The 21624-nt window shown below is 32.4% G+C and overlaps 1 protein-coding gene and 1 pseudogene across 1 annotated transcript; one reads left to right on the top strand and one right to left on the bottom strand.

Annotated features, from left to right (window-relative positions):
* Positions 1 to 1911: 1911 nt before the first annotated feature.
* Positions 1912 to 9215, bottom strand: LOC114372385 (DEAD-box ATP-dependent RNA helicase 16). The gene is made up of 15 exons (XM_028329903.1): positions 8890 to 9215; positions 8647 to 8805; positions 8478 to 8567; positions 8178 to 8306; positions 7804 to 7904; positions 6574 to 6688; positions 5982 to 6113; positions 4450 to 4515; positions 4083 to 4262; positions 3778 to 3873; positions 3464 to 3601; positions 2999 to 3081; positions 2863 to 2900; positions 2548 to 2756; positions 1912 to 2278 (listed from the first exon to the last, which is right to left on the bottom strand). The coding sequence occupies exons 1-15, from the start codon at positions 9058 to 9060 to the stop codon at positions 2180 to 2182; spliced, it is 1806 nt and encodes a 601-aa protein (XP_028185704.1). The 5' UTR covers positions 9061 to 9215; the 3' UTR covers positions 1912 to 2179.
* Positions 9216 to 11273: 2058 nt separating this feature from the next.
* On the top strand, positions 11274 to 21354 carry LOC114371752 (annotated as a pseudogene).
* Positions 21355 to 21624: the final 270 nt, after the last annotated feature.

The following is a 21624-nucleotide window of genomic DNA, read 5'->3' as shown; positions in this document are numbered from 1 at the left end:
ATAATCCCTTTTTCTCATGTGATAATATGTATTTTTTTTTCTATCACTTTATCATCTTTCATAGAGAATTCCAATTCAAGATATAATTGAATACTAAACATAAATACTTTTCTCACCGAATATTCAAATTTTAGTTCATCATATTCATGAGTTTCTTATACTAAACATAACCTTTCATAATAATTATATGTCAGTATAAAAGTTGTCAATACATTTTTATCAAATTCTTGTATTATTTAAAAATATATTTTTTAAAAATCAATTATATCTTTAAATTTGAAAACTGAAACAAGTTTATTTATAGTGGATATGAGAATAACCATTTTTAAAAATAACTCTTTTAGAGCAAATTTATTTTTAAAATGAGTAATTAAGTAAGGATATATTTGGTTTTAAATTAACAATATCTAACTAAGATTTGTGATATTTAATTAATATTTTTATAAAATTAACTAGACTTAATTTAAAAGTATTTTAAAAACTTTATTGAATATCATAACATTTTTTTATCTTTTTAAAAAAATCTTAATTAAATATCACAAGACTTTTTTTTTTATTAAAAAGAAGACTTTTAAAATCTTTCCAAATCCTAATTAATAAAAAAACTTGTAATGGGTTGTATTCAATAAGGATTTTAAAAGTGTTTTTTTCTTTTTGCATGACTATTCTTATGGTTTTTAATAGATTTTGTAGGAAGGTAATTGCTATTAATATTTTTTTAAAATATTTTTATCATTATTATTTTATAGTTTGTTTCTCAATAAATTTATAAAGTATGAATTTATAAGATTTAAAAGAATTTTTATAGATTTATAAGATTTTAAAGTACTTCTTGATTTTCTAGAAAACCTTTAAAATTACATGAGTCAATGAGAAAGATGACAAATAAATCATAAGGTTTGGATAAAAAAAAATAACTAATGTAAAATTTTCAATATTTAATAGCTAATGGATTCTAGTTTCTTGTCCTCCTATATAGAAAATTTTCACATATCTAAAGCTATATAAGCTAGTCTTTCATGCATTAGTTTCTTCTTGCTCCTGCTCATTAAGAGATGGTCAAAATTTTCATAATCCTAACTTGAAGTTTATAAAAGATAAGCTTTCGTCTAGTGACATCTATATAGCATTTCAAACATTACTATTCCTTTCTCTATCTTTTTTCTTCAGTAAGTTAGATATTTTTTCAAAATTGCCTGCAATAGTCTTGGTGCCAATAGAAAGGTCTTTTAATACTTTGACTTTATCGTTGGTCCCGACCCAGCTAGAACTCCCTTCATGCTCAGATCTATTCCTTTATGATGGCTTGGTTTTTAGCTAGAACCTCCGAACCTAATGGGAAATGGAATTATGGACTACATTGATTAGGTGATGTAGGCTTATACGATAGATTGTAGTGACTTCGTGATATGAACGCATCATTATTAGGATCATATGAAAAGCGTGTAAGATTGAAAGAAAGAGATGGCCAATTACTCTACCAACGTTATGGCCTTTAAGGAAGAAAGAAAGGTATGTGATGGAAAAAAGAAAAGGTCTGAAATGGGAGAGTAAAAAACTCTTTTGGTATAAAATAAAATTATTTTTTTCAAAGTAATTGATTATAAAGTTTTTATAATACTTTCCCATTTCGCACCTAAACTTTATTTCACAAATAAAAGATAGATTAAATTAATTAGTTGCTAAATTATTTAAAAAAAAACAATTAGAGAATTTAAAAGGTTATCTAACTTGTTTTTTTTAATATACTTGTTTTTTTCTTTTTATTATTTTAAACTTCAACACTGTTTTCTTACAAAACAATAAACTTAATAATTTGTATAAGTTTCGTAAGACATTTTTAAATTATAAACAGCTTTTAATAATTGTAAAAATAAAACCGACTAAGCCACAACAACTGCAGTAACGTTCTTGGAATGGCAAGGGAAGACATTCTAGTGTCACCAATATGATCTTCCGCATGCCACATGCCATGCGAGACAAGAGACATGGACGAAAGCGAAATTCTAGTTTCAATTAGCATAATTTAACTTAGTAATGAGCAATAACTTCAGGCCCTACGCGGTATAAAGGAAACAACAATTCCAATACTGTACTGTTTTTCGTTTTACGATATTTGGACCTAAATTACAACAAAATTGAGCCTGTTATAAGGCTTTGTAGGAAACGGGCAAATCAATCAAATACCCTTATTCTTTTTGTGTTTATGCCTATCACTGCTATTTAGGCTATCGCTTCCACCAGTCTTCCTAGCTTTGTGCGGTCTTTTTGATGACGCCTGACAAAAACGTATAAAAGTCAAACAGAATACAGAAATAGTATAACAAAAAAGTAACAACTAATGACACTCTTCGCCATTATCTTTAGATCTGTGCAACATTGTATGTATTTGTACTTCATATTTTATAAGCTTCCATTCATAATTTTTTTAGGCATCCCTTATTTTCCCTCCTCTACACACTACACAGGTTCCTTCTCTTAACCTTCATGATTAAAGATTCAAAATTGGCATAAAAGGTAAAGTCGATGGGTAAAGGTTAATCATACCGTAGCATAGATAGCCTTCAGAGGGTCTCCTTCTTTTCTTAATTTTCTCTTGGATCCCTTGCGGCGATTATTATTTCCCATTGCATCCCTTGCAAGCTTGACCATTTCCCTTGCCTCTTTCGTTGGTTTGTCTAATAGGTACTCAGGCACATCCCGTAGGTGAGGAGGTGGGGCATTCTTGCTCAAAATTTTGTCATGCTTCAGTAGATCTGTTCAATTACAATTTCAATCCTTTAAATTTAACTTCAAACATAAAATTTTAAATAAAATAAATGACAATGGTATTTTAACAATAATATCAACCTATTACATTACCTAGGTCTTTTGGATTAGTTTCGAAGTGGGCTTTCAACCTAAAATAAAAGCACAGTTGTGCACAAATGAATTAGAAAGGGAATGAACTTAGATCATAGTTACAGTTCTCATACCAAATGCAATACCGGGCACTCACTTTTCAGAGTTCAAAATTTCATTCCTCAGATCCTGGGCTCGTGACTCTCGGACAGCAATTCTAGTCACACTCTTTGCAACATCCTGCAAGAAAAAGTCAATCATCATTATTATTTACAAAAGCAGCTAGATACACCAAATCTACTTAGGCACGATAGCATATCCACCTAAAGGCAGAAAAGAGCAGAAGGTGCAAAATATATTCTATACATTATTCATTTAAGAAAAGAAAAACAGATGATAATATGTGCAAGATGCTGACACAAATGACAAGATCACAAAAGGATGTTTCTCATTTTTGTGGTCACAAACTTTGAAAAAAAAAATTGACACATAAGAGAATTAATTAATTCGAATCCTGAAGGGAAAAATATACCAAGTCAACCAAAAAGGCTCTCGTAGATTTGATGCATCAATGGAATCCTATTTTAGTTTTTCATCAAGAGTAAAGGAAATAATACATTACCTCAGCCCTGTACCGTAAAGATTCAACTGCATTCTTGGTGAGGAGGGGAAACTCAGCAATGGAATTTGTGCCTTTGTTTTCATCATCCCCAACAAAAGATCTTATTTCTTCTAAAGTATCCATTTCATCCGTGGAAACCTGAGATGAAACAAACAAATATCTAAGTGACACAGCATTATGCAGTTTGGGCCTTGGTGCCACCTAGGATAGAATACCCAATGGACCAAGACAGGCTAGAGAGCAAAATGCAACTAATAATGCATTTTGGAATTTATGTAATGGGAAAAGGGGGATTTGTTGTCCAAGAAACTCACCAGAGAGACAGAAGCACCAGAATTGTATGCTCTTCCTGTACGTCCAATTCGATGTACATATCCTGCAACACTCTGAGGCATTTCAAAGTTTATAACCTGTTCATCAACAAGAGAAAGCATTAACTAACTGGTTTTGGTGAACAGGCACTCTCCCCATGAAACATGGATATAAACCAGAAGATGAAAATTACCAATTAACATAGTATACAACTCTTACTAAAAATAGCATATGTAGAGCAAAATTTTCATACATATCAACGTTAAATTCAAACATAACAGAAAGATATAAGAGAAGACTTGCGTACCGTGTATACATTTTTAAAGTCAATTCCCCTTACAACTCCAAATTCAGAATCTAATTTTATTTTAGCATGTTTTCTAGACTTCCGTGATCCAACAATACTTTCCTTAGGCACTTCATCCTTTTCCTTTGACTGGCTAAGATCTGTTGCAATTAGATAATCAAACAGGCCCGCATTGAATTCCTGATAAAAATAGGTTTGTCAAAATCATGTGAGAAAATGAAGATCCAAAAATTATAATGAATTGATAATAAATCACTTTTTGAAGAAAACTTGAATTTCTTATGCTTAGTTGGCAAGAAATGCTGTAGCACCAGGTTAAGTAGAAAAGTCTTAGCAATGAAAGAAGGAACTGGATAACATTGCATACCTCAAGAATATGGAGACGAGAATTCTGAGGCAACTCGGGATTTAAAACAGCAGATCTGATTCCAAACTACAAGGATAAAGTGGGGAAATGAGAGAGAGGAAGAAATAATGACTACAAAATAATCCCACTGCAACTATAATAGCCTAGAAGCATAGCAGTAGAAAAAAAAATTAGCTAAAAAATTCAACCTACTTCAGGATATTCCAAAGTTGATTTAAATCTTAATCCAAACATTTGAGCAAATAAATTAAGAGGGAGGGGCGGGGGGGGATTCAAAGCATAGAAGTGTATTATCCATTAAACTGATACAGTATGAAAATCAATACAAATCAAAATATAAAAAAAATCACACTTTTGCTAATTTTGATGTATGTATTGAGTATGACACATTGAAATGCCTTGTTTCACTTAGTGAACTAGGTATTGAAAAAAAGGAAAGAAAAAGAGGAAGCTTATTTTTACAGGAATAAGCCCGCATGGAGGCCAAATATCAACTTTGCATTTGCATTTTCTTTCATCAATTTTTCCTTCACTTCTTACTTTCTGACCCCAAATCTTTGCTTCCATGAGAAGTAAAGGTCAGTAGTTGTTGCTTTGAGTAGTAGAAAGTTAAACCTACAACTCATTTGGAATTCTTATAGGAACTTGCCTATTTGGAATTCTTTGAGATAAGCCTACAACTCATTTGTATTGGAAATTCATTTTATCGAATGCATGGGTAGTGAGTGTGGTTATTGAGTAGTAGAAAGTTAAATCCTAGATTTTATGTGTTTCTTCAAAATTCTAGGAGTTAACTTTCTAGATTTTATAAGTTCTTCCGTACAACTAAATAAATTAGTCCCTAAACTTTGCAACTTAATGTCAAATTAGTCCTTGAACATTAAAGCTTAATAACAAAATGGTCCATGAAAACTTAACAAATTGCCACACTTTTTACACATTTGATTTAGAGACTAAATTAAAAATTTTGTTCTTTTAAGGACTGAATTGTCACTGCTTAAAACTTCTAGGGACGAAAGTAGTCATTTACCCTTTAATAATTCTTCCATTAAATTTCTTCTACTATGAAATTCTATATTTCAAAGTGGTAGTGGTGATGATTTTGTGTACGATTTGAGCAAATATTGATTTTACTTTTAAATTGTGATGACATTGAACTTAATGATGAAAGATTTGAGATAGAATAATAAAATATAGCCTTGATAGACTGATGTAATTTTACTTCTCATGGTATATTTGATTGCGTTTTCATTATGGATTCTATAATGGGACCCAACATTGTGTGCTGAAACAAAGAGAGAATGCAACTTACGAGCTAGATGCCCGTAATCCTATTGATATCGTTTGCCATAACAAAAAGATAATACAGTTTATATGATGAAATACCAGGCTTATGCGTATAGCATGATTAGATATTGAATGAGACATGGACCCTAACATGTAATATACATAAAAAGCTATATATCTAACACATACCTAAAGCTGAAAATCTATCAAGTGAATGTTCATGAATAGTTATATATCAAACATACCTTTTCCAAGAAAAGTTTCAACCTGAAACTCATGTCTATGGTATTTGTGAATATCAGAACTTTCTTTTGGACCAACCCCAATTTCAACACAGCAAGGATGTAAAGTAACTTATCACTGGCAGGACATGAGATCTGACACAAAAATATTTAATGAAAACAGTTAAAACCTGATCAATTCCACAGAAAAAAAATGTTGACTCAGAAAGATACAAGCATAAATGAAAAAAAAAATAACGGAAGAAAAACACGACCTAAAATCTATTGTGCAAAGTGATAGCTTTCAAACATGCTCTAGGGAGAAACGTAACAATATCAAATATTTTAAATTCATAGAAACAAACTTTTTTTAAGATCACTAAACTGAATGACATTTTTATCTTTTAAGTGTTAAACCCTTCTCCCTCTAAATCAAACTTTAGCCAGAATGGTTCATTTCCTTTTAGTATCAATGAAAAAGACAGATTCCAAATATAAAAATGCAGTAACCCTTCCCCCCTCTATAGAGAGAAATTATGCAATATTTTTTAAGATACAATGAACAACTAACTTAATGCAGTTAACTTCATAATGTAAAGCAGGTAGCATTTATTACCCAGAATTGCTGAACATTTTTAGGAATGACCTCATCCTTATGATTTCCCACTTCAGGCAAAGTCAAAATAAAGGGGTTGTGCAGAATCAACTTCTTTAGTTTGTCCACATCAGCACTGCAGACAGTATATTAGAAAAAAATAAATTTATAATAGATGAGAGGTTAAACAAATGGACATAATATATGTAATCCTAATCCTAAAATAATGCCACAGAATGGTCAATGACCATACATGGGAAAACACTTGGCCAGCAAAACTTTACAGAGACAATATTTCATTTTGTCGTTAGCTAGCATAGAATATACTCTTCAAATGTGCAAGTAAAATCGTCATGTTTGTTCTCAGTTTCATATTATCTAATATGAAGAAACAACAAGGCACATTCTAAGAGGACGAAAATGAATTGGTTCACACTAGTGTAAATTTTTTTTAAGCAAGAGCAAAACAGTAGTGAAATGCATCCTAACCAGGTTAGCACCCCAAACAATACCAAGCTCTGCATCACACCAAGAATATATTAAAATAGAAGAACCAATTACAAAAGCATGGGGGGACAAGGGCCAAACCCATGAAGAGAAAACTACCTGAATCTATAACTGGGAATACCCATTCTATTCCTAGAAAAATCACCAGAAAGAAAAGTAGGAATAAGATCCCACCACAAAAAACCCTGTATGTAAGCACCGTAAGAGGCTACCTATGTGCACAAGTGTTGCCCTCACGATAAATGTGACCCACTACAAAATGCAAACTTTTCAGGAAACTATATAAAAATTTTCATCTATTCCTAATATCCCAAGGAACAATGTTATCAGAAGAAAACACTTTAACCACCAGCAGAGAATCACACTCCAACCACAACTTTGGCCAACCATTGTTGAAGGCAAATTCAATAGCCATCATAGCCCCAACTAATTCAGCATAAAGTGTGTGTTAATGCCAAGATTAGCAGAAAAACAACCAAGCATGGCAGCACTACTATCCCTAGTTTAAGTTACACTCACACACCATTTAATAACTTTTTTACTAGATCATTTTATCCCAAGACTCCACCAGATTAAATTATTTTATCATATGGATCATATGTGCAAAATTTTAGATTAATCCAAAGTTATTTGATATCTCATTTAAACACATCAAAATTAACATAATAAATATTTCTTAAAATTTGAGAATGACAGAAAACATGAAAATATCATAAGTGGAAGTAAACACCAGAAATAACACACCTTGATGTTGCAGACATAAGAAGACACTGGCAACTTCTGGGTACGTGAGGTGTTAAAGCTTTAATATCATTTTCATACCCATATGATAATAGAAGATCTGCCTGAAACATTATTTTGAATATCAATCACATCCCAAATGCAAACAAGAAGTAGTATCAAGGATTGTTCAATAGCTACCAAAACGTGAAAATAGCAAATCAATGGCCCAACAATATTTTGGATACCAAGTGGTGTTAGTGCTATTGACACATCTGTAAAATGAAATTGCTCTGGATATAACTCAACATGAATAAAACACTATGATAGTTGTTTCAGAAATAGACAGTAAAATAAATATAGATTTTAAACAAACAATTCACAATATCTGATTTCACCTCATCAAGAACAAGAGTTTCAAGCGATGCATTAATGGATGCCGCCTGAAGTACGCCACAGGACAAACACTTCGCAACACAAGCAGGAGTGGAGATCAAAATATCAGGAGGTCCAGCCAATGCTGCCCGCTGCAAAAAAAAAAAAAACACAATTCAGAGACAATTACAACAATGCACATTCTAAAACAAAAACAAAACAGAAATAAAAACGTTCAAGCGTGTATCAGGTGCAGAAATTAACTTTAACTTCCTCCTAAAATAATGACAACAAACAAACGAGAATTTGGAACAATAACCAACCAAGTCATTAGCAAGCATGTTACTATTCAACTGCACAACTTTCAGCTGAACTCTGCATAATTCAACCAGAGACTTCACTTCCGCATATACCTGAAATAACACGAAATCAATTTCTATCCAAATTAAATTTTAAAAAAATAATAATAGAAATTGAAACAAGTAAATGCACCTGTTGACTTAGTTCGCGAGTAGGAACAAGAACAAAAGCATTTGGCGCGAGTTTCTTCCGATCAGAGTTAGCAGTAAACAGTTTCTGAAGCAACGGGAGAAGGTACGCGAGTGTCTTTCCCGAACCTGTTTTGGCGCGTGCAACCACGTCCTTACCTTCCTGAAAACAGCAAGTGAACTAGTTTAGCGAAAGTGAAGCTGAACGGTGAATAGAGATTGTTGAAGTTGGAAAAAAAAGTGTTACCAGAATGAGTGGAATCGCGACGCGCTGAATTGGAGTAGGTTTCTCGATTCTTTTCTTGATTAGGGCGCGAAGGAGACGAGCGTCCACGCCGAGCTCTTCGAAGCTTTGGTCCTCTTCTTCTTCTTCTTTGTGAACGGTTTCTTTCGGGGTGTCTTCGTGCGTTTCCGCCATCACCACTCGGGAACCGTCGGGGCTTGGAAGGGGTTAATGCGTCGGTGGCGGAAATTTGAATGCGGCGTCGTTTAGGGTAGTTCGAGTTTGGCGCACCTGCAGTGTGTGAATGTACATGAACTGCTTGGCTTTTTGTTTAGGTCTTCGGAGCAGAGAAACAACTCCAAAAGTAATCGATATCGGGCATAGGTGGTGCAACGTGTGACCCGGCCCAAATTGTTGTGCCGCAACACCTGCGTTGAGTAGGGGTTGCTATTGCCCCCCCCCCCCCCACATTTTTTAGTTTCCAAAACTACCCTTTCCCATATTATACAACAAAATCGTACTTCTATTGTGCAGTTTTTTTTAACCCCTACAATGAAATGAAAACTCAATTCTATTTTATTGAATATTAAATAGGAATTGTATTTTCGTTGAGCACCTTTTCGCACCCCGACCCAAACAACACCTCCACTTCACCTAATGCCAGCACACTAGCACCGGCACCAACATTGATATTCATGCCTTCCGCCATGATCGAAAAGGAGAAGTGTCACGGTGGTGTTTGATAATGATGATGCAGGGGTGGTTTTGCGGTGGCCACGAGATTGGAGTCTAAAGTGGCGTTGGGTTCAAATCTAGTCGGTGAGGAGGTCCCACACAAATTTCACTAGTGTGGGGTGGTTTTGGTATTTGGTGAGTGGTGGTGGGGCATGGCATGGAGGAGACAAGGTAGGATGATGCGCAACACCAAGGAGGTCAACGATGAAGATGGCTACGTATGGAGGTGATGGGTTAGGAGAGAAGAAGGTAAAGGCAGGAGAAAAGGGTAAAAAAGTTGTTTGCTCATTATTGTAGAGGCCAATATCAATTCCCATGTTGAGTTTAGCCCTTGTTTGGTTGCATTTTACAAACAAAATATTTGGCCACAAAAAGATCAAAATCAACTAAGGTAAAATTGTTTTAATTTACTTAAGTTTTACCATTCATAATAATTCTATATATTTTTTTGTTTTTCATAATGATTCTATATAACTTAAGCAATATTGCCTCCAAAAATGTTATTGCATTCAAATAATTTATGAGATTGCATGAGTTCTTTTTTGACATAAAATAACAAGTTTAATCCTCATTTCTATCATAGCATTGAATTAAAAATAATAAAGGGAAAGAAAAAATACCACTCCTACTTACAAGATTATTTTTAAAGCATCTTCTGTGAGAGTACTTACATAAGTTATTTAACTTTAAATAACATTGCTTAACCTTTTTTTGCACTAGAACACATGATGTTGTTTATATAAAAATCGTTGCATAATAAAATTATATCATAAACAAAATATTTTTCAAAAAAAATATAAGACCCGCAAAATCAAGTTAATCTTACTCACTTCAACAACCTTAGTATTAGAGTATATTTCATATAGAGTATTCAAATCTATGTAGAATTGTAAGATCCATAAAATTATGATACACAACCCATCTAAACAACTATAAATTGTAGATGTTCTTACTAGTCTCCTACTTACAAGTTTTAACTTGCATTTATACATTTTCCCACTAATAAAAAAACAGTATTAACTTGCATGCATAAATTTTTGTTTTTTATTACTCATTTACTATGATTTTGCTTGCACCGACAGTTTCTTTCAATGAAAAAGCAAGTATCATTATATGGGGAAATTAATCTTGTACAATAAAATAATTATTACATGAGATATTACACTTTTAATAAATTCTATTAATAATTAATAATATATATTAAAATTAATGTTAAGAGAAAACGGTAAAATCATTATATTAGATCATGTGTAGTTTTTTTTTTTCTCCCTAAAGATGATCTATTGCCCACTATCAGGAAAGACATAATAAAAATGTAAAACCCTAAATATAAAGTGAGAAGTCAAAGTCATGTTTTTCTTGAGGAAGGGCCATATCAGACTTACAGACAAAAGAATTCGCATAAATGAAAAATTACAAGCGATCGAGGACCATAACAGTGTGCGGTTACTGAAACCTTGGGGGATTAATGCTGAATTTAGGCTCATTATGGCAGATTTGTGTAGCATACAACTGAGACGAGTTAATAATTACACCTTGCTCACGCCACAAAACGCCACTCCATTTGTGTTGTATTGTAATCTTGAGTAGCAAGGCAAGAAGAAAAACGAGGCATCACATTGATATTGATTATTGATAAAGTGTAGGAGGATCTGAGAATTGAATCGGAGTGAATGAAGATGGCGAGAGCAAGCTCGGGTCTGCAATACCCAGAGCGGTTCTACGCTGCGGCCTCTTACGTTGGATTCGACGGATTCACCTCTCCCTCCAACTTTATCACTTCCAAGTTCTCCAACTCCACCGCTCTCCTCTACAACCTCTATCAGCAGGTACCTACTCGATCTCGTCAATTCTCTTTTGCCGCGCAATTTCACAACTCCAATTCACGTCAATATGTATGGGTTTAATTTTGCATTTTTATTCTTGCATGGAGTGAATTAGCGTAACAGTAATAATAATGTAAAGAATTTACAGGACTTAATTAATTGTCTTATTATATGCCTAGCCTGCAATTCCATAGGTTATGATGAAATGCAGCAAATCAACATAAGTGGATTTTAAAATTAAAACACCTAGGAATGAAATGTTGATTTGCCAATGCCGTGATCCATCCATCCCACCGTTTATGTGGATTTAGCTCCCTCGTATCAAATATGTTTTTGTTGTTTTATTTGATGTACTATTAATATTATATGGGGTTGAAGTAGGGATTTGTTTGTGAGGATTTCGTGTAAATTTAGGAGTATTGAATCAGGATTTTAAAAGATTATCTTTTAAAGATTAGGTAAGAAAAATATAATTTATGAATTTTTTTATAAAATTTTTATGTTAGTTTGAATTTTAATGAATTTATATTATAGGAATTTGGTTTAATTTATTGTTTTAGTTCTTAAATTTAGATTGTGTTTTTTTTCCTTGAAATTTAAAAATATTTCTTTTAGTTTCTGAATTTTGACAAATTATTTTTTTAGTCAATAATATAATAAATTGACACTTTATGTTAATTTTTAATATTTTGTGATGATTTCTTAATATTTTATGATAATTTTAAAATTTAAATTCAAAATGAACCACCATGATGATTTAATTTGAAAAATCAATCCATTTTCTTACCAAACTAGTTTTAACAAATTTTAAAATAAGTATAAAAATTGATCTTTGCCATCAAAACTAGTTTTAAACAAGATTTAATTACTGTTTTAGTTTTTGAATTTGGGATGTGTGCTTTGTTTAGTTTCTAAAAATTAAAATTACTTTTTTTTGTTCTTGAATTTTGACAAATTGCTCTTTTTAGTGTCAAGTATAATAAATTAATATTTTGTGACCATTTTTAGACTTCATAAATTAGTTTTTATTTATTATTTAACCGTTTGAACTTGCATTTTAAAACTATCATAGTGTTAAAAAACCGTCACAGTCATAAAGTGTTAATTTATTGTGTCAAGAACTAAAAAAAAGTAATTCGTCAAAATTCAAAGACTAAAAAAAATATTTTTAAATTTCAAGGACTAAGAAAACATACCCCCAAACCCAGAGATTAAAATATTAATTAAGCCAAAGAATTTAAAGGATTTCATAGGACTTTATAGATTTTTATAAGATTTGAAAGAATTTTGTGAATTTTTAAAAAGATATTTAAAATTACAAGAGTTGGTGAAAAAAAATAATAAGAAATGATGTGGTTTATATCAAAGAAAGTGAAATCAATATAATTTTTTTAATCCTCCTATACTAATATTTCTTACAATAGCATCTTCTCATTCTCATTTTTGGATTTGAATAATGGATTTAAAATTATATGTTGGTTTTCTAATTTTTTTATTATTATAATTATTTCATGATAAATCTAATGACATGTTTAAATGAGTGCAATAACAAGCATGTACTAGAAAGGAGTAGTGAAGATGAAAAATGGGTAGGAAGGTCACTAAGATATATAAATGACAGTCACAAAAATATTGTGTCGAGCATATGACAAACATAGTCAGTGTAAGAAAAACATGATTAGTTTTAGCACATAAGACAAACAATAATTTATAATTTAAAAAACAAAGGAAAAATTCAGAGAAAAGGAGTATATTTGACATTTTTTTAATTCCAAATTAATAGAAAAAATATATATGACACACGCATCTTGAAGAATATTAAAGAGAAAATAGAGTGTGTGATGAGAAAAAAGAAAATTGGTTAAACAATAAAAAATTGCAAAAATACAAGGATTTGAGTGAGATTGTTTAATAGATATTTTATACTAAAAATTCTGATAAAATTCATCGAAATCTTTCTTAAAAAATAATCCATCAAAATTTATATATTTTTTTATACCAAAAGACTTTTATAAGTTATAAAAAATACTAATGAAATACCACTGAATTTTGTTGTCTATCTTAAAAAATCTTAAAAGTCTTAATTAAATACAATAAGACTTATTTATATTATTTAAAAATCTTGATCAAATATTACAAAACTTTTTTATAAATTTCTTTTTTTTTTTAAATTCTTTGAAATCTTAATCCAAAACATTCCCTTAATGCTTCATTTGCTAGGCTAGTATAAGACCTTGTAGCATCCCTGAACCCAGCTCATGGAAACTTGTGGAGCGTAGCAAATGGGCCAGGTTTGTGTGCTTTTAACATTCAAGCTTCCTTTGCTTTCTCTAGTCTCTATAAGTTTTTATATATATATCAACTTATGCACAATGCAAATTTTACCATGCTTCTTTATGCCATATACATTATGCTGATATTTTGTTATTTATACTACATTAGTTTTTATCAACGCTTCATTTTATATTATTCTTGTACTACTGCAAAACAGACATTTAACGACGGTTAATAGAAACATTTAACGATAATTACCAATTATCTTTATATCAAACGTCGCTGAAAGTTGAGACTTTTAACGACAGTTATAAAACAACTGTCGTAGAAAAGTCAAAATTTCTAAAACGATTGTTTGCTAACAACCGTTTTAGGAAGGATACTTTCTAAGATGGTCTTTACCTGAGACCGTCTTAGAAAGTCTTAGATAGACAACTTTTTAAGACGGTTGTTTGTTAACAATCATCTTAGAAAATATCTCTTTTAAGACAGTTCATATCTCAGACCGTCTTAGAAATGATACTTTTTAATATGGTTATTAGCAAACAACCGTCTTAGAAAGTTGTATATCTAAGACTTTTTAAGACGATCTCAGGTAAGGACTGTCTTAGAAAGTGTACACTTTCTAAGACAGTGTAGATGTATCCTGTATATGGTGTAGATGAAGGTTAGTCCAAGATAACACCTATGTAATGGCTTGGACAGGTTAACATGGGTGAAATATATTTTGTCACCAATTCACAAGAAAGACCAGGATCACAATCCAACAAACAACCCATAAGTTGTTCAACAAGTGAGACATTAACATTTATAGCCGCTAGAGTTGAATTTTGTACATCTTGAGTTTCACTAGCGAGCATGTAAAGGGTTTGGGCAATGAGAGAAGCAACAACAACTATAGTTGATGAATTTACATTTGTTGCATTATTTATGCAAAAATAAGAATGCATGTGACATAAGAGGCAACAATTAAGGATAAGACGAGCAAGAAAAAGACAATAATGCTAAGAGCATAGAGTAGCTCACATAAATCATCAAGATGCTATGGTAGAACTTATTGACAAAGACAGAGTCAAAATCTTCTAAGACAACACCAGAGATTGCAGGATTCTTATCAAAAAGAGGGAAAGAACGAAAGAAAAAGATTAATAACCAATGGATTTTTTTAATCATATGCCAATATACAGATGAGGTTATTCAACACAGTACATTCACAAAAACAGTCAATTTATGCCAATAAGAATGACATGAGATTTATTAATAAGAAAATGATTTGATACAACATGGCATATTAAAAATAGGGTAAATAACATCTTCTGCCTAACTTATTGAAGTAGTTGTAGAGTTCTCATAACCTTTTTTTATTAGAGCATGTAATTGTAATCTGTCCACAATACTAGCCCACCATTTAAATATGGGGTTAACACTTACTAATACTACTCAAAATGTAATGCTCAAATGTCTAATATCATGCACATGACTATATTGAGTGCCCAGGTATCCAAATAAGCACAATCTGTGATATTAATATCAAATTAATTTCAACAAAATGTGCAGGAATCTTGCTATATGAATGTTACAAATAGAAAAACATCACTCAATGACACTTAATGATCTCTAATGTAAGAAAGAATAAATAAGAACCATGAGATCAAGAAGGCTCCTTAAGAACTTCTGAAACACTATATTCATAAACTTAGCTCAATTAACCATGTCCTTTCCTTATGAAGAATTTCACCATTGTATAGTCTAAACTTTTAAAATGTTCATTTTAAGAAACCACCACTAGACACTAGTTACAGAGGATTAATATTCTGGTATATGTTTCTATGCTTCCTAGCCAACTCTTTTCACAATATCATTATTTAGGGGGAGAAAAAAAGAGTAATATCTATCCAGCATCTTTTCCAAAAAGGACATCAAAGAGGATGGAGGTATCCCAAGATTTGAGGCACTTGCAGATGCTATCTTTATGTTTTTAGACTCCTGTGCATGTTTCAGATATCAGGTTGATTACAAACCTGTGCTCGAGAAAAAGACAAGGAAGAATGGCTTCAATCAATCTATCTATGCAAAGAAACAACAATATAAATTCAAAGGAACAATGAACAAACCTCAGAGGGTGATGACGCGAGGGAGGGCTTCACTGAATCAAAAGCGCTTCGACGAGTGACGCGCGCTGGAGTAGACATTTTCACTGCACGACGGGAGGCAGACTTCAAGAATCACTTTCACTGCACGTAGGCCGACCGGGAAAGTTGGAGAGATGTCGAGGTAGAGTACGGAGGTGCACGACAGAGTTCCAACTGGTTATAGGGCTTTTAATTTTTTTCAGTTGAATTAAGACAATTTTTTACCAAGGTGATTTTCAATAACCGTCTTAGAATGTGCATCATAAAAGACATTTTTCATTACAATAATTACAAAAATGCCACCAGCTCATTTTTTAAGGCGGTTCCACTAACAACTGTCGTAGAATAGGTGTCGTAAAAAATTATATTGCTAGTAGTGTTGCAATTTGTGTTGTTGCATTCCTTTTTATGTTTCATCATAAAGAATATCATTAAAAGTTGTAGTTGTTGATGCAACTGGAACCAACTTGGAAACATGTCTTGCACAGAAGCCATGCACCTTTTTGTTAAAATATCGAAGGTCATGCTATTAATTTTATTTCACTTTTTTTTACGTGTATAATGCATAGTGGTAGCTGATTTCTTTCATTCTTATTTTACTTTGTTGTGTAGGAGGAAGAAAATCCTGGTAGGTATTCAAGAGCATCTAACTCTGCTGTAGACCCTGTTGTTGATGTGCTAATGAATGTATGTATTACCAAGGCTATATATATATATATGATTCTTCTTTCTTTCACCCACCAGATGTGTCTTCTAGTCATTTGAATAATTTTATTGTAAATCATCTGTTAATTTATTCCTATAATCTTATAGCATTTAGGATTTGATATTTAGAGTTGATTTAATGTAAGAGACATGTCGTTTAGCAGTCACATAAAGAGAAATGCAAAAAGAAACATGTTTTCTTTACTTTTGCTGCTACTGTTAACATAATCTCTCCTCCTTCCACTATGTTGTGATGGTTTTACAGCACAATTCCAAAGTTGATCCAATCATTGAGAATGGAAACACGTATCCAGAGATAAAAACCATTTCCACTGAGAATGGAAGTCAAGTTAGAACTCAAGATAAAGATGTTGTTATTGAAAGCTTTGGTTCAGTCGGAGTCTATGACCAATGGATTACACCTCCAGTACCTGGTCAACGTCCAAAAGCCAGATTTGAGGTAAAAATATAAATTTTAGAAGTTGGGCTTGGTCTAAGATTGAAGCTTAGGTTGTTGAATCTGCTGACTCATCCTTAGTAACATTCCCTTGTGCTGGACATTCCCTGGTTTGTATTGAAGAAGTTTATTTCTCACTTGAAAACCTTGCTTCATCTTCTCTGCTACTTGTACTAATTCTGGAATATTTTGGATTTTAATGATTGAAATTTTGTTACCATAGATTCCATGGGAAAATAAGCTCCTATCAATTGTTGGGCATACAAAAGATCCTAATGAAAGTATACAAGGTATGCAAATGTTAATAATGTTGTATGTCTCATCATTCTGTTGGATGAAATTGATGTTGTGTAAGAAGTTTCCTGAAGCAACCTTTCTCTCTCAATTTCTTTTTATTTTACCTTTTTTTTGTTGGGTGGGGGTGGGTATGGAAGTTTTAATTGATATGTTGGGAGATGTTAATGTTTTAAGGGTGTAAACCAAAAAAAAATTCACAGGTGCAAATTGAAGTTTGACTTTGTTTTCCAACTTACGTTTTTGCTTATGCCAAAAGCTGGTTTTGATGCATGGTAATTATGTTACTCATTTTCATGAGTGTCGAATATGCTATATATTGGTTTTGTATTCCTATATAGAGATGAAAGAATGAAAAAGGAAGCATGTTAATGCTTGATGCTAAAGAAGTCTTAATTGGTAGTGGGGTGCCTCCTTCTCCAAGGTCCGATTATGTTGCGACTGTTCATGTGGAGCAATACTTGCTTATCTTCGGTGGGGGTTCACATGCAACTTGCTACATTGACTTACATGTTCTCGATATGCAAACTTTAAGACCATAGCCTTTTATATTAAGTTGTGAACCAGAAAAATCATCTTCATCTAATCATTTATGTGAACTACACAGATGGAATGGTCTCGACCAACACAATTGGGTGATAGTAGGGGAGAACTGGTTCATTGTTGGCGGAGGTGACAATAAGAGTGGTATGACTTTTTTGCAATTCACATAGTACACATGTCTATTCTTTTAGAGGTCAAATTAAATAAATAAATAAAACTAGTTTTCTGATGGTGGTGTTGCAAAGTTAACTGGTTGGGCATGCCTTCAAACATACAAACATGCTTGTGTTCATGTTTGAGTGTGTCTGTGTGTGTAATAAACCAATTAAACTAGTTTAATCAAATAAATACATTTGGTGTGATTAATTGTGACCTTAGATAAATACTTTATAATGCATTGTTTAATCTGTAAATCTATTAACTTTAAGAAAATGACAAATCAATGAATTACTCCATATGCATTCTCTGGTAAAAACTAACCTTTTATCCAAACATCCCTCCCCTAGGACCCCAACAGAATCTATTACTTGGACAGTTAGAGTAGAGAGTAAATTCAAACAAGCACTTATTTTACAAGATGACTTACTTCTGTTTGCATCTATCTCCCCTAATTCCATAGATGAAGGAGGTTAGTTGCCAATTTTTGTTGTCTTGATCCTTATAACAGATTTTGGAGTTACAGTAACAGGTATAAATTCATGACTTTAAAAAGGGAAGTAAAAATTATAAAGGACTAATCTATCATTTGATTATGAATTGAAGTAACAATAGAAGTGCTTATTTGTGGAAAATTTTAATGCTTATTGTTCATTGTGAAAGAGAGTTTACGAGTAAAAACATTATTGTTTCATTTGGATCATTGTGAACTGTGAAGGGAAACAAAACAACTTCTATTGTAGTTATGACAGAAACCCAATATCTTAGTACAAATAATAAGGAAAATCTTTCCTTCTTACATCATTGTAGAACTTTGAGGGTCTACACCTCCCAATGCTGAAAGGTCTTGATTTTCTCTCAAATGACAAAATGCCTCTCCTTCTCAATCCTTCTTATTTATAGGCAACGACGTACCCTGTATCTTCTGATTAACCCGGTCCAACTAACTCACTCCAATGCCAACATATACCTAATAAGTTATGCATCCATATGGCTTTATCACCTAGGTTGTTGCAAATTTATTGTTGATTTTAGATTTAAGGATATTATAGCTATACATGCCCCGTTTCAAATTATATTCCTTGCTATTCAACAGGGGTCTCGGAGACTGTTGTGGTAACTTCTGTTCAAGGGCGTGTTCCTGTTGCTAGTGAGGTAACTTTAATTGTGTAGGGACATTTTATCATGGGAGAATTCCAAATAATGAATTCTTGTTAAAAATATTAGCCATGTAGAGAAAATAACCGCTTGAACGGATTATTATGTATAATATATTAGTTTAAATAACCCTCTAAGTGGTTATTGTCCCGTGATGTATAAATGTTTTTATCAAGAGTTCTATTTTTTAACTTCTCCCTTTTGTTATATGCTTTTTTATAGGATTGTTTGTGCCATAAATTCTAATTAAATGTTCCTTGTTAACTCAATGCTATCATCATTCATCAGGAAGATACCCATACTTTTCACATAGTTTTTTGTGCTTTATGCTTAAGATATGGCAAAATTTTAGTTTCCCATTGTAGGGCTCGAGTTTGGTTGTAAGCTCATATGATGGTGAAGACACCCTTTTATCATTTAGAGGATACAATGGACGTTACAATAATGAGGTGAAGAACAAAAGATTATTTCAAAATCTTGGCCTTTTCTGCTTTGTTTTGGTGTTTTATTTTTCTCTCTCCCCTGATGTAGTTTGTTGCATTTAGGTCTATGTCCTTAAATCAAGCCACATATCAACCTTGCAATCAAAACTAATAGAAAACTCCATCCCAAATAGTGTTTATGGTGTGCATAATGCCACAAATGCTACCCGAAATCTGGAGTCTGAAACAGGCCACAAATGGATTAAGGAACTTGCCGTGGACAATGTTGATTCAATAGTATGTATCATTGTAACCATGTCCTATTTCACTTGGCTAACTAGACCAGCACATCTAGCCAACGTTGTTGGGCAGATTGTGTGATATTTCACTTCTTGTTGATCTTAAGACCAATGCTAAAATAGTTATGAAAAATCATTTGGAAGCTCATAAGAAACTCCAAACCTATACACTGTACATGCATTTGTAGATAGTGGATTCCTATTTTACTGTTCAACTACTGCAAATTTCGTGTGGATTATTCTAATTACATCATAATTCATATCTTGTATTTGGCGCATTTCATTTCAATACTTACTAGTCACCACTTTCCCATTTTATTTTTTTGTATATTGCTGAAATCAAAAAGTGATCTTATAATTGTCCTAAAGGCTGAGAAAGAAGAATTGAAATCATCGCTCCACAAGGACAAGTTGCAAACTCTTCAACTAAAGCAAGAGCTATCAGAAGCTGAAACTCGTAACTCTGACCTTTGCAAAGTAACTACTTTAATTGTTGAAGCTCCTTTTTTATTTTTGAAACAGATGAAATGGGCTATTATGTTTTTTTTTGGGGATCAGGGGGCTATTATGTTATTGGTACACATTGAATATAATGCATGGGTGAAGTATTAGTAAATGATGGTGTTAAAGTCTAATAATTTCAATATGGCATGACAACTCCCTTATTTATGTAGGGCTAAGAAAGGACTTAAGTTATATGGTGAAAATAGTGTTTCTAATAATACATTAATAAATATAAGTAGAATGCATGAGATCTATAAAGAAAATTTCTATATTATCCTATAATGATATCAAGGTGTCCTCACTTTTATCGCACTGAGAGTGCAGGAACTCCAATCAATACATGGTTAACTTGCTTCTGAACAGTCAAAGTGTTTCAAACTTGAGGTAATCATTAATGCTTCTGACAACCATCCTCTGTTAATCATCATGAAAAAGTGTCTATGAACATTCACTATCATTACATTGAGAAGTGAAACTATGAATAATGAAAGTACATGATGTCTAAAAAGTTAGCCTGATCTCTCCAGTGGACCCAACTCACAGTATGATGTATTGTTGGAGAAAAAGTCATGATGAAATAACTTATGTCTCCTAAATGAAAAATGGAATAGGTTGTGTGGGGTGGGAGTACTTTTGATGTAGAGAGTATTTGGTGATGCATACTTGCACGGGAGAATCTTTGTTATTTATGGTCTAGTTTGTCTATTTAAGGTTGCTTTAGAAGTTTGGTGTTTGTCCCCTTTTATTATTGATGAAAGAATTTGATTATTTATTTTTTCCGCTGAAAGATAGTATTTGGGATGATAGGAGGAGGTTGTTGAATTAAGTCAGAAGCTCCAAACAATTGGGACGCTACAAAAAGAACTTGAACTCCTCCAGCGACAAAAAAATGCATCTGAGCAGGCTGCCTTGAATGCAAAGCAAAAGCAGGGTTCAGGTGGTGTATGGGGTTCAAGTGATCGCGTGATTGAACTAACCGGATAGCTAGCTATGTTCCATTTAGTTTCATTAGCCAGCTTTTATACTCAATACATTTTTTTATTCAATTCTTTTTTGGTGAAGGAAATAAAATTTAGCTTCTGTAATTCTTTCAAAACAGTGCATGTTGTTGTTCCCGCCATTTTTGGTGATTTGCATTGGATCTATTATTGAATGAAAACATAAATATTCTTTGGAAGTGATTTTTTTTTTACTTTTCTCCCACTACAACAATAAGATCAATAATTTGGTTGTTAACTATAAATGATTTCAACA

Source organism: Glycine soja, chromosome 10, assembly GCF_004193775.1.
Source record: "Glycine soja cultivar W05 chromosome 10, ASM419377v2, whole genome shotgun sequence".
Classification (NCBI taxonomy): Eukaryota; Viridiplantae; Streptophyta; class Magnoliopsida; order Fabales; family Fabaceae; genus Glycine; species Glycine soja.
This window is presented reverse-complemented; position numbering and strand designations above follow the sequence as displayed.